Raw genomic sequence first — 13,847 nt, 5'->3', positions numbered from 1 at the left:
CAAAAACTGACAAGGAGCGTGACAAAAAAAAATGAATAGATAAGGCTGTTCATAGTTTGAGCTGTTGGACTCACTACAAAGCAAGGCGCTTACGAAAAACTTTACAAAGTGTAAGTGCAGAATTTAATCTCCAAAGACACACTGCAAATTATGTATAGAACTTCAGAAGAAACACAGTCAACAGGGGTTAGGGACATGTGGCAGCTCCAACAAAGTTGCAACAGATCTTGACCTAATAGTTGTCCAGGGACAATGTCCTCACCTTAACAAAGGCACAGACTTTATTGAAACTGGTTCATTGCTGAAAATCTGATGGAGTTGAGTGTGGTGCTAGAAATGCACAGGCCAGGCATCATCCAAGGACCAGGAGATTCTCCTGCTCCTGGTATGCTGCTTGACCTGCTGTGCTTTTCCAGTACCACACCTGACTCCGATTGCCAGAATTTGCAGTTCGCACTTTTTCCCTCAAATCTGATTCAGAAAAGCAATGTTGGATTGAGATAATAAAAAAAAAGTATAAACAAAAAGATTGGTGTGCAAAACAATCTCCCAAGACTTAAAATCTAAAAGGAACACAGAAAAGTTTATCGATCTGAAGCAGCCCTTCATAAAACTATTGATTCCTGAAGAAGGGCTTATGCCTGAAATGTCGAATCTCCTGTTCCTTGGATGCTGCCTGACCTGCTGCGCTTTTCCAGCAACACATTTTCAGTTCTGATCTCCAGCATCTGCAGATCTCACTTTCTCCTCCTTCATAAAACTATGTATTTAATGATGGAATGAATAAGGCCTGACACGTATATAATCAGGAAGTACAGCCACTTAATGCTTTTCTATGTAAATTCTAATGGCCATAATTCCAGGGAGGGAACTACTCCTAGGCTTTACATGTAGCACGACCACAAGGTCAGAAAATTCAGAATTTCTATGTTTAACTACACTGTAATCACCACCTTGACATTCAACAGTATTACTATCACTGAAACCCCACTATAAACATTCTTGGGGTTACCATTGACCAGAAACTCAAATGGACTCACTACATAAACACAATGGCTACAAGAACAGCTCAGATATGAGGGATACTGCGGCAAGTAAGTCACCTCCTGACAACCCAAAGACTATCCACCATCTACAAAGGTACAAGTCACTAGTGAGATGGAATACTCCCCACTTGCCTGGATGGATGCAGCTGCAACAACAGTCAAGCAGCTTGACATCACCCAGGATAAAAGCAACCTGATTGATTGGCACCACATTGACAAACATTCAATCCCTCCATCACTGGCGCTCAGGAGCTGCAGTGTGTATTATCTACAAGAGGCACTGCAAAATTCACCAAAGATCCTTAGACAATTTCTTACAAACCCATGACCACTTCCAACTCAAAAAGGACAAAGGCAACAAGTACTTGGGAACATCACCACCTTCAAGTTCCCCTCCAAGCCACTCACCACCTTGCCTTGGAAATATACCACATTCCTTCACAGCTATTGGGTCAAAATCCTGAAATTCCCTCCCTACTAGCATTGTGGGTCAACCCACAGCAAGTGGACTGCAACGATTCAAGGCAGCTCATCATCACCTTCTCAAGGGCAAATAGGGATGGGCTATCAATGCTGGCCGGCCAGTGACACCAAAGTCCAGTTACTAGAAGCACATTTTAATGTTGATAGCATTACTCTTGCTTCTACAACAAAATCCAACCCAGTATCACTTAAACAATCATTTACTAGTGGAGAGAAAAGAAACCGTATAGGAGGAGTAACTCGGGAAAGCATTTTAAAAAAAACATTAAATTGTATTATACAATCTCACATGTAAACATCTGAAAATGTCTTTATTAAAAATAATTAATTGTTTGTATTAAAGCAGATACAATGGTCAACAGAGGCTACAACAATTAGTAATTATTTGAACAGAAGAATAATATTACATTTGTCAGCATGACTTGTAACAGGCTTATCCATTCACAGTATAGGAATTTACAGTAGAGCTGTGATGTAACAGATTTTATTTCCTCGAACAAATAACTCAATAACTGCTACTTGTATGCCTGCCACAAGTTGTATAAAAGCAGACTGAACAAGGCAAATGACTTTCACCATGCATAAGTGTAAAGTATTGCATGCAAGAAAAGCAGCAGCAATAGACAGTAAAAACACAGATGTTGAGTTAAATGGTCAAATCAAAAACTAAGTATGCTCATTACTTATCAGATCCAATTATTGGCTGTGCATATGTTTAAATTGTGTTGTCAATAATCATACCAGTGTGACTCATGGAAGTTCTGAAGGAGCCTCATTGGAATCGGAACATAAACTGCTTTTTCTCCAGACACTGCCAGACCTAATGAGTTTCACCAGAAATTTTCAGTACCCAGAATTCTTCATTCTATATTGTTTAAACAATATAATGCTTTTAGCAGGTGCTACTTTACATAATTGTTGGGCACCTAATTTGGATAGAATATTCAAGGCCTGAACGCGATTAAAGGGCTTTGAACCTGATCCACTGGACCAGGGTGATGAATAATGAAAGACTGTAAACAATGATTTATTTGGCATAGACAAGAAATACATTTGTTACAGTATTATACACTAAAATAAGTAACTCTGGATCTATTAAAAATTAAACTGGAGCCAGTAAGGAGGAAGAAATTTAGGAATTTCCCCTCTCCAGGATGTTAATCCATGTAGGGAACAACATGTGAAATGGGCCTCCAAGAAGAATAGCAGAAGTAAAATATTAAATCAGTTACAAAAGAAGTCGTGATTGGGGGATCGTAGAAGGAGCAAAGGAGAAAAAAAGTGTTATTTTCTTTTTGAATGTCACCATCAATGGGTGAAATAGACCTCTTTGTCCATACATGAACACTTGTGCAGTCTTTGGAGAGTCAAAACCTATTAAACTTGGCACTATATTAATCTGGGAACATATTATGTTTTGATGGCTAATCATTCTCAATGTAATATAATTATAATAAATTATGGGTGCAGCTACTTGGATTGCCAAAATTGTTTTACAATACTCAATGTACACTAAGCTCTCTTTTTAATGTGACTACTTGAGAAATATTTTAAAATTTTAATATAGATCAACTAAAGCTGCCAAAATGCTGTCGATGGGATTTGTTGCTGATAAATATAAAGAGATTGCAGGTCTGCAAAACAGTAATGTAGCTCCTTATAATTTTTCTGCACAATATCAAATTAATGTTGCGGATATTACATACACAAGATAAATCTAGATAAATACAGTTTGTCCTTTAACAAAAATGAATAAATCCATTGAAGAAAACCTCTTCACAACTGTAACAGTGTAGTTTGTCAATTTACTTACACACATTCACCCACATAACAGCATAAATAACATAATATGCAACACAAATCAAACTTTGGGAATTTCTTCAATAGAAGCCAACAGAGCAGTCCTTCATTGCTGCTCAGGTGGTTAAAAACCAAATCAGAAGGAATACTGAAATACAGCAAATGCAAAGCATTCTTACTGCTTTTCAATTCAGAATTCTATATTTAAGCACCTGACCCATCAAGAGGCTTAAAAATTGCCCAAAATGCATGGGGACTGTCAAGAGTTTCTGCAAAATAACAGTTATTTAAGTGACAAACAGAATAGAGGGCAATATACAATTTATTTTACAGTATAGCATTTTTCAGCAGACCAGCCAACAATTAAGAGGCCTAAAGATATTTAGACATATTCACACACATGCTTCGTAACTGTCAGTTCTTTAGTTTACAGCAGGTCTTGCTGCAGTGGTGCCATTTGATAAAATTGAAACAAAATTATAGAATGACACTACTCCAGTCCATCAAAACATGTTCCACCATCAAAAAGTATATTGTTAATGACCAGAGACTAGTATGAAATGTACACGGTCAGCTTGCTTATTTTTGTTTGTAAATTTTATCAAAAAGCACAAAAACACCAAAAAGCTAGTTTAATTGAGCCATTGTCCCAAAAGAAATGTGTCTTAAATGTTCAATAATTTGAATATTTACTGTATTTGTAAAACAAAAACTACTCATTAAAAAAACATCCTTTTCTTATCCTTCTCCTGAGTAAATGAAAAAACCTGTACGAGAAAACAGAGGAAAATACATTCCTTATAAATATAAAAAATTGCAATCACAACCACCAATTGCAATAGCCTTCCATACCAGATTGTAATAATGTATTACAATCTTCACTGCAGGAACAGCAATCACATTTGACAGAACTCTTTCAATATATTTAAACTGTGAATGCAGTTCTTAAAATAAATTAAAATGTTCATACCTTAACTGCCTCTGCAGCACAAAATACAAACTTTAGTGCAGACTGTTAACTGTAGCTGTAAAGAAATAACCTGCATTTACATCTTAATTCAGATCCAAGAAGCCAGCATCTGAACTAGAACATAAAAACTGCAACAGTGTTATATTTCATTTTCACTTTCTGGAATAATTATCTATAACATGAAAGCAGCAAAGCAATTGCATACAATATAATTTTACAATATATATCATTACATGACACTGTTTTACACAAATAGATAAACATTACTTTATTAGGAATTCCATTGTACCTGGTGACCTTCAAATTAATCTAACTTTCATTTCAGACAAAGCTAAATGTATGGCCTTGTTTATTAACAAAGTATTGCAGATCTCTTTCAATGTATTAACGTAAGATAGTCAACCACCAACTGTCAGAGACCAAGATCATTACTAGAGACCCAACTAATAATGTTTGCATGTGAAATGAAAGTGGTCTTCATAATTACGGTACCATTTTTCAAAAACCTTGTGTATCTAAAATTTTTCTGACCTACATTTACCACACAAACCACAGCTTTCAGTTTTCTGTATTATGCTTATAATGTGTACTTATAACAGGTGAATTAAACTGCACTATTGTAACGGTTATATCATCCCTATACATTCTTGCTAGCTCTTCAGGAAGACTTAGCATCTTGGACAAACGCTCATGATCAATAGCTCCAAACTCATTTTGGCCAACAGCATGCCTTATAAGATGAGTTGCAGAATTTTGATCTTCAAATGCAGATGAAATACGATCTCTTCTTTCCATTAATATACCATGCATCTGACCAAGGGTCACTTTATAACCACCAACAGAAATAGGTTGCTGAAGGTGGACACCAGTTAGATGCTCCCCAATAATTCTTACAACTTCTTCCCTATGCAATATTTCCCAGAGACCATCTGTGGCTAATACAAGGAATTTGTCCTGAGGCCTTAGTTTATGGTAAGTGACTTCAGGTTGAGCTGTTAGGTATGGGGGAGTGTGATAATTAGGTGGGAAGAATTTTGTACATTCATTCTCATTTAACAGCTCTGGACCAGACTCCAGCACCCGTTTCTGCAAATCTATGCTCCACTTGAACTTAACATCTCCAAAAGCTCTAAATGGCATTAACAAGGAAAGCAGACGGTCTTGTTTAATAATAGTTTTGACCTCTGATTTTGGATGTTCAGACTTGACTCTTTCCACTTCCTTCTCATTCTGTGCATTATGGTCATTAGACAATGTGAGTGCAGACCACGTTCCATCTTCCTCTTGAACTCCAAGCACAGCTCGGCTGTCTCCAGCATTTGCAATGTGCAAATCTAAACCATCTATGTGTGCAACACAGACAGTTGCACCAGAAAAGGCCACACGCAACTGCCAATAATTGAGAAAGGAATTGTTGTTACCCACTTGAGCCTCTAATGAAATATCATTGTCAAGTCTTTTGAATGAATTGGTCAAAGCTTCCATTACATCTGGTGTTTCTTCACTGTGGAGATCAATCAGTTCTTGCCAGTAGGTTCTTAAGCTATCAAAGTACATTTTTGAAGCCTCCTTACTGAAGTAGTCAATAGGATGTTTATGCCACTGTAAAAGTGGCAATACAACACGACCATTTTCCACTGCGTTTTCTATTTCCAGTAAGGTTTCCTGGTTTAGCATAGCAACAGCAATATAGTAAAACAGCCTTTCACTGACTGCCTGTGCACAGGCACATCCTGCATGCCCATCTATAACACTCAGCAGCATACCTCTGGTTTGAAGACAGGTAGCTGCACATCTTCGATCTTCAACTGGAGAATTGGATGGCAACTGATTGGAGTCAAAACCCAAAACAGAACTAACATTCTTCCCATCAAATTCAGGTACTTTAAAACTATACTCATTTGCTTTCAGGATGCTGTTAACTTGAGGAGGAGTAAGGTTATAAAACTGCACAATTGTGGTCCTGTAGTTCCTTGAACAAAAACGACCAAATAAATCTTCAGCCTTGCTCCATTTGAAGAAAGGTCTTAGAAAAGTATTTCGCAGGGATCTAACTGCTGCTTGCCAATTGATTTGTGTTGATAGATAATTCTGTAAGATATGATAGCGGCAAGCTGTGACATATACTTTGCTCATCTCTCCATTTCGAAGTGCTGGAAACAAAAGGTGTATTGGCACCAACATTTCTTCAGGATAAAGTGGACAATAGGACAGCTTTTATGCATTTCCTATAAAAATAGAGGAAAGATATTCACTTTTACTATGCATAAACAAGAATGGGGGAAAAATTAAAAATAGATAATAGTTTTAGGTAGCTAATTAACCAATGACGCTTATAACAAATATTTATCATTCACTAAAACATCCTAAGATACTTAATCAGACTGATATCACCAAAAACATTTGTGATACAGAAGGAGATATCTGGACAGATGACAGAATGTTTGACCAAAGAGGTAGACTTAAGGATTTCTTACCCTACAAATGTATTTCATAGCAAAAGCATTTAAAAAGCAAAGAACAATAACATAATTTTGAATAAATATAACACTCGGATGAACGAATACAACTTTTTGTAGCAATTCCCAATATTCAAGCTGTCCTTTGTTTTCTAAGCCAAGAACAACAAAACTATTAGGGGATTAAATATATTGAGGTCATCAAGTTCAAGGATTGCTACACAGAATATACAATAAAATATTTCACACAACTTGAGCAAGTTTAAAATATTGGTACAACAACAAAAGCAAAATGCTGAAGATGCTGAAATTAGAATTAAAACTGAAAATTCTGGAAACAATCAGCATTTCAGGTAGCAGCGTTAAAGAAGCAAAAGTTAATTCTTCAGGTCTTTCTAAATAGAAAATTCATTGTTGAGATGGATGCCACCAGCTAAGCCAGAAATCATTGCCTATGCTTAATTGCATTGAAACGTGGTAGTCAGAGTCATACAGACTAGAAACAGGGCCTTCAGTCCAACAAATCCATGTTGAGCAGAAGCCCAAACTAGTCTCACCCACCTGTGCTTGGCCCATAAGCATCCAAATGTCTTATAATCACTAACTGTAACCACATCTACCATTTCCTCTGAAAGTTCATTCTACACATGAATCACTAAAAAAAAAGGCCCCTCACATCTTTAAAATCTTTATCCTCTCATCTTAAAAATATGGTTCCATTCACCTCATCTATACCTCTCATGATTTTATAAACCTCTAAGAGGTCACCTCTCAACTTCCTACAGACTCCAGTGAAAAACATTCGAGTCTTTCCTCATAACTGAGACGCTCTATTCCCAGCAACATCCTTGTTAATCATTTCTGAACCCTCTCCAACTTAATAATATCCTTCCCATAACAGGGAATTCAGAACTGAATACAGCACTCAAAAGGCTGCCTTCTTGAAGTGCTGTGATCCTTGAGGTTTAAGGGAGGTGATAGCCTACTGGTATTAATTGCTGATCTAGAGACACAGGTAACATTCTAGGGATCTGGATCAGAATCGTGCTACGGCCGCCTGTAAAAACTGAATTCAATAAAAATCTGGAACTAAGGCTTATAATGATGGTGGTCATCTAATGATGATTATGAAACTTCGAATCACAGAATTCCGACAGTGTGGAAGCAGGTGATTCGGTCTCGAGTCCACATCCACTTCTGAAGAACAGTCAAAAGGAGGCTAGGTGAATTAAATGTGATGTATCTTTTAGATGGCGTATATTGCTGCCATTGGGCTTCATTGGTACAGGAATTGAATGTTGAATTTGGTGTAGGGATGTCAATCAAGACAGCTGCTTTGTCCTAAGTGGATGAGTTTATTTTGAGTGATACTAGAGTGGCACCCAAACAGGGAAGCAAAGAGTAACATTGCCTGTAATATATTTTCCTCTGTATGGACCTTTGAGATCAGTGTATGGCAACCATTTTCATGAGTCAAAGCTGTGAACCAGGCTGGCATGCCAATCACTGGGCACTGAAAATCAGATTGGTTCTTAAAAGGTTCTTGGAATGGGATACTGTCCACCAATGACTCCAGTCTTGTAAATCTTGGACTAGCACTGGGGAGACTGGAGGAGTTACTGGTCACTGAATTCCTAGACTCTGACCTGCTCTTGTAGCCACAGCACATCATAAGACCACATTTACATGACTGGTCCAGTTCAGTTTCTAGTCAATGATAACTCCTAGGATGTTGGTAGTGGTAGATTCACTACAACCATTGAATGTCATGGCATGATTGTTAGATTCTCTTTTTGGAGATGATATTCTACAAATGTTACTTGCCACTCACCAGCCCAAGCCAGGACATTTTCAGGTCTTTCTACACATTGAGGGACCTCTTCAGTAGGAGGAGTGGAATGATCCCTCCATCGTAACATCCATAGTGGATAAGGTCAGTGATGAAAATATTTGGGCACAGGGTACTACACTGAGAAACTCCCTCAAATGATTTATTTGGAGATGATTGTCTTCCAACAATTGGAATCAAATTCCTTTGTCTCAGTGGACAGCTTTCCCTTCATTGACTCAACTTTTGCTAGGGTTCCTTGATTGCACACTGGGTCAAATATTGCCTTGATTTCAAAGGCAGTCACACTTTTAGCTCACTTCATATCTGGATTACAGTTCTTATTCTGATGTTTGGACCAAGGCTGCAATGAGATCAAAAGCTTAGTTGGCCTGGGCGGCACGGTGGCACAGTGGTTAGCACTGCTGCCTCACAGCGCCTGTAGACCCGGGTTCAATTCCCGACTCAGGCGACTGACTGTGTGGAGTTTGCACGTTCTCCCCGTGTCTGCGTGGGTTTCCTCCGGGTGCTCCGGTTTCCTCCCACAGTCCAAAGATGTGCGGGTCAGGTGAATTGGCCAAGCTAAATTGCCCGTAGTGTTAGGTAAGGGATAAATGTAGGGGTATGGGTGGGTTGCGCTTCGGCGGGTCGGTGTGGACTTGTTGGGCCGAAGGGCCTGTTTCCACACTAAGTCTAATCTAAAAAAAAACCCAGATCAAGCAACAGTAAGAAGGTTATTCGTTTACAAATGCTACTTGATAGCACTGTCTATGTTTATTTCAGACTCCCAGCCACTATACTTTGCTTTTAAAGAGGGGGCAGTAGTTGGCTAGGTTAGATTTGTCCTGCTCTTTTTGGACAAGGCATTGGTGATGCTTGGATCTTCAGAAGGAAGCAGACAGGGATTATCCACTTGGCATTTCATGTAGTAACTGGATGCAAGTGTTCTTTCAGTCTGGTTTTAAAAGTCATTGGCCTGAAATATTGACAAATGAGAAAGACAATTTTCTTAAAAGAATTCTCAAATGCATAAAGCTATACATCACAGAAACAGACCCTTCTGTCCAACACGTCCATGCTGACCAGGTTTCCTAAACTGAACTAGTCCCATATGTATGGGCTGTGTATGGCCCATATCCCTCTAAGCCTTTCCTATCCATGTACTTGTCCAAATGTCTTTTTAAATGTTTAATTGTACCCACTTCTACAACTTCCTCTGTCATACTTGGACTAGAGCTTTGAAATTGAAGTCACTACAGCAATGGAGGTAGTAAAGTGTCATGATAAATAAAATATGGAACAGACTGGTGGGAATTGAGAAACAAGTACTAAGTACCCTCCAACAACGACATAACACAAAGTAGCCATCCACACAAAGACCATTTGTTTCCAAGACTATGTATCAACGATCTTTCTTGCCAAGAACAATCCTGCAGTGTAACAATAACAGAGTTGGAGAAACTCAGCAGGTCTGGTCGCACCTACAGACAGAGGCAGAGTTTCACAAATGCTTTATTTTTAAATTCAGATTTCCAGCATTTGCAGTGTTTTGCTTTTACCGCAATGGAACAACCTGCCATAGGAAATTCTCACAGCCCCATCACTTCAAATCTTCAAGACACATCTTTAGCTTATTTCCATTTAAAAGCTTTCATTACAATATTCATTTGAATGACACCAATGTGCATTTTATTGCTCAGCACATGTATGAGTGTACTGAGAGGGGCCTGGATCTTCTGAAGAGTGGCAATTATAATTGTGTTGCTGCTCTGGTCAAACATTCACTGCTCCAACACGTCGCTGTATTTACTCTGGATCATTCTGAATCAGATTTACTCCAGAAATGTGGAGTGCGGTCTCCATTTCAGAGTTACATTCAATCAAAAAAAAGGTAGAGCACACCTTTTTCATAGCACTTAGTGCCAAGTGGTAAGTCTAAAGTGGAGTCCTGAAGAAGGGTCACTGGACCCAAAATGTTAACTGGTTTCTCTCCACAGACACAGCTAGACCAGAGTTCTCCCAGCAGTTTTTTTTGTTTTTGTTTCAGATTCCCACAAGTTTTCGGTAAGCTCAAAGGCTCAATTTGATTGCTCTGAATGAGCGAATGGATACATAGGCTGGATGAGAATATCAATAAGTTGATAAGATGGCAGAATTGTGTTGTAGTCAATGGGTTTGAGTTAATATGCATTATAGTGAGGCAGGTTAGTTCTAAATTTCCTGGGTAACTTTCTAGGTAAGTCAGTCAGAATAGCTGAAGACTGAAATTTTCAGAGGATCTGGGGAAACAGCATAATTGCGCATCTAAAGTCAAAGCCACCCAGGTCATTTCCATGTAGGTCAGCACATTGGAATTTCTAGGCAAAAGTGAAGACTGCAGACACTGGAGATCAGAGCCTAGATTAGAGTGGTACTGGAAAAGCACAGGTCAGACAGCATCCAAGGAGCAAGGAAATTGACATTTCAGGCAAAAGCCCTTCATCAAGAATGAGGAAGGGAGCCTCCGAGGTGGAGAGATAAATGGGAAGGGTGTGGGGCTGGGGAGAAGTACAAGATAAGTACAAGAGTACAATAGATGGATGGAGGTGGGGATGAAGGTGATAAGTCAGAGAGGAGGGTGGAGTGGATAGGTGGAAAGGAAGATTGGTAGGTAGGACAGGTCATGAGGATGGTGCTGAGTTGGCAGATTAGAACTGGGTGAGGAGAAGAGGAGATGAGAAAACTGGAGAAGTGCTCGAGGCAGAAGATGAGGTGTTCTTCCTCCAGGCATCAGGTGGTGAGCAAGTGGCAATGGAGGTGGCCCAGGACCTGCATAGTGAGGAGTGGGAGGATGGGTTGAAATGTTCGTCCATGGGGCAGTGGGGTTGATTGGTGCTGGTGTCCCAGAGAGGTTTCCTCAAACGTCACAGAACACACCAGATAGCCTCCTTCTTTAAAGACCGTAATTTCCTTTCCCACATGGTTGAAAATGCCCTCCAATGCATCTCATCCACGTCATGTACTTCTGCCCTCAAACCCCACTCCTCCAATCACAACAAGGACAGAACCCACTCCCCCGGTCCTCACCTTCCACCCTACCAACCTCTGCATAACCCGCCGACATTTCCACCACCTCCAAACGGACCCCATCACCAGAGATATATAGCCCTCCCCATCCCTTTCTGCAAAGACCATTCCCTCCATGACTACCTGGTCAGGTCCATGCCCCCCAACAACCCACCCTCCCCTCCTGGCACCTTCCCCTGCCTCCACTGGAATTGCAAAACTTGCACCCACACCTCCATCCAAGGCCCCAAAGGAGCCTTCCACATCCATCAAGGTTTCACCTGCGCATCATTTATTGTATCTGTTGCTCCCGATGCAGACTCCTCTACAATGGGGAGACTGGACACCTTCTCACAGAACGCTTTAGGGAACATCTCCGTGACACCAGCACCAATCAACCCCACCACAGCCGAACATTTTAACTCCCCCCTCCCACTCTGTCGAGGACAGCAGTTCCAGGTCCGCCTCCACCGCCGCTCGCTCACCACCCGACGCCTGGAGGAAGAACGCCTCATCTTCCGCCTCCGAACACTTCACCCCCAGGGCATCAATATGGACTTCACCAGTTTCCTCATTTCCCCTCTCCCCCCCCAACCTTACCCCAATTCCAACCTGCCAGCTCAGCACCATCCTCATGACCTGTCCTACCTGCCAATCTTCCTTCCCATCTATCTGCTCCACCCTCCTCTCCAACCATCACCTTCATCCCCACCTCCATCCACCTATTGTACTCTTACCTTCTCCCCAGCCCCACCCCCCTCCCATTTATCTCTCCACCCCAAAGGCTCTCTGCCTCATTCTTGATGAAGGGCTTTTGCCCGAAACATCGATTTTCCTGTTCTTCAGATGCTGCATGCCCTGCTGTGCTTTTCCAGCACCACTAATCTAGACATTGAAATTTCTGCACAGTAGCGACATCCACAATGCACATCTGGTCCCAAATAATCCAGAGACTACAGCATTTGATACTTGAAGAAAAATAGTGCAAACATTTAAACCTAAACATATTCCAAGTCTCTTCCACTAAAATAATATGTAGTACATTTTTAACCTTTACATAATCGACAATATTTCTACAGAGCAATGGTATAGTCACCATAGTCAAACCTGACCATAAGACTGCTCTCTCATTGGAAACAGAGAGTGGTGATTTAACCTGATGGTCACGATGCATCAAAATCAAGGGAAAGGGTTGAGGAGTTCTCCACAATAACTTCAGCCGGTGCAGGAACTGAACCCACACTGTGGCATCACACTGTATCAGGCGTCCAGCGCACTGAGCTAATAAGAAATGAATGAACGAAAACAAAACCCCAATTTAAGTTATTTGCAGCGTTTGCTGCATTTTAGTTGTAATGCATTAACACCTTGTCGCATGTCGACTCCCACTTTCAGCTCAATGACAGCATGGGGTGCGGTACCAACCACTGGGCTCGATACATACTTCGCACATTTGGGGTCCAGTAACACTCATCAGTCGGAGCAGCAGACCCCGGGGATAGCAGCCCGCGCGGGACCCCACCCGAGTAGCACCGCCCCCACAGCCTTCCGGGCACCGCCCAAACCGCAGGCTGACAGCTCGGACTGACAGACACTGCTCAATCCATTCCCAAAGGCACGGTACCGCATCATACCGACCGTCCGGCATCCCCAACACTCGGTAATGAGAGCCCGAGCCTCCTCGTCCGGTTCTCCCAAAGCTGGCTTGCGAGCCTGCCTGCCTGCCTACCTACCTCCCTCTCTCTCTCTCTCCCGGTACACGGAAAGTGACGACCACCACCGGCGGTGGTGGCTGGACGCCCACCGTTAACCGGTACGAACCTGCCAGTCACAGCCCGAGAGGAGGAATTCCTCTCCCCGTCCGCGCGCTCCGACTCGCGACAGCAACACCAACAAACCGCCGGGCGCGCACGCGCTCCGACCGTTTGACATTGACACCAGTGCCGCGCTGATTGGCTGAGTGCGGGGGGTGGATTCCACTGAGACGTCACGGCGAAGGCGCGAGCGGCTGTGAAGGGTTTGTGCTGATCCCGGGTAAAGGGAAGGGTGTTATCACGTGGGGGAGGTGGTGCTTCATGTTGTCCAAAACCTGGAAATGAGGAGAGACAAAGCAGTTATCAATCCATCTAAACCAGGCGGGCGGGTATGGAGTATAGAGATAGAGAAATAAAATGTTGCGGGGGGTGGAGCTCTTGTGAAGAAAACGAGTTGTAAGT

The 13,847-nt window shown here is 41.4% G+C and overlaps 1 protein-coding gene across 1 annotated transcript; it reads right to left on the bottom strand.

Annotated features, from left to right (window-relative positions):
• Positions 1-1,821: 1,821 nt before the first annotated feature.
• On the bottom strand, positions 1,822-13,544 carry pdp1 (pyruvate dehydrogenase phosphatase catalytic subunit 1). The gene is made up of 2 exons (XM_060823665.1): positions 13,453-13,544; positions 1,822-6,527 (listed from the first exon to the last, which is right to left on the bottom strand). The coding sequence occupies exon 2, from the start codon at positions 6,481-6,483 to the stop codon at positions 4,858-4,860; it is 1,626 nt and encodes a 541-aa protein (XP_060679648.1). The 5' UTR covers positions 6,484-6,527; positions 13,453-13,544; the 3' UTR covers positions 1,822-4,857.
• Positions 13,545-13,847: the final 303 nt, after the last annotated feature.

This window comes from Hemiscyllium ocellatum, chromosome 4 (genome assembly GCF_020745735.1).
Source record: "Hemiscyllium ocellatum isolate sHemOce1 chromosome 4, sHemOce1.pat.X.cur, whole genome shotgun sequence".
NCBI classification, from domain to species: Eukaryota; Metazoa; Chordata; class Chondrichthyes; order Orectolobiformes; family Hemiscylliidae; genus Hemiscyllium; species Hemiscyllium ocellatum.
This window is presented reverse-complemented; position numbering and strand designations above follow the sequence as displayed.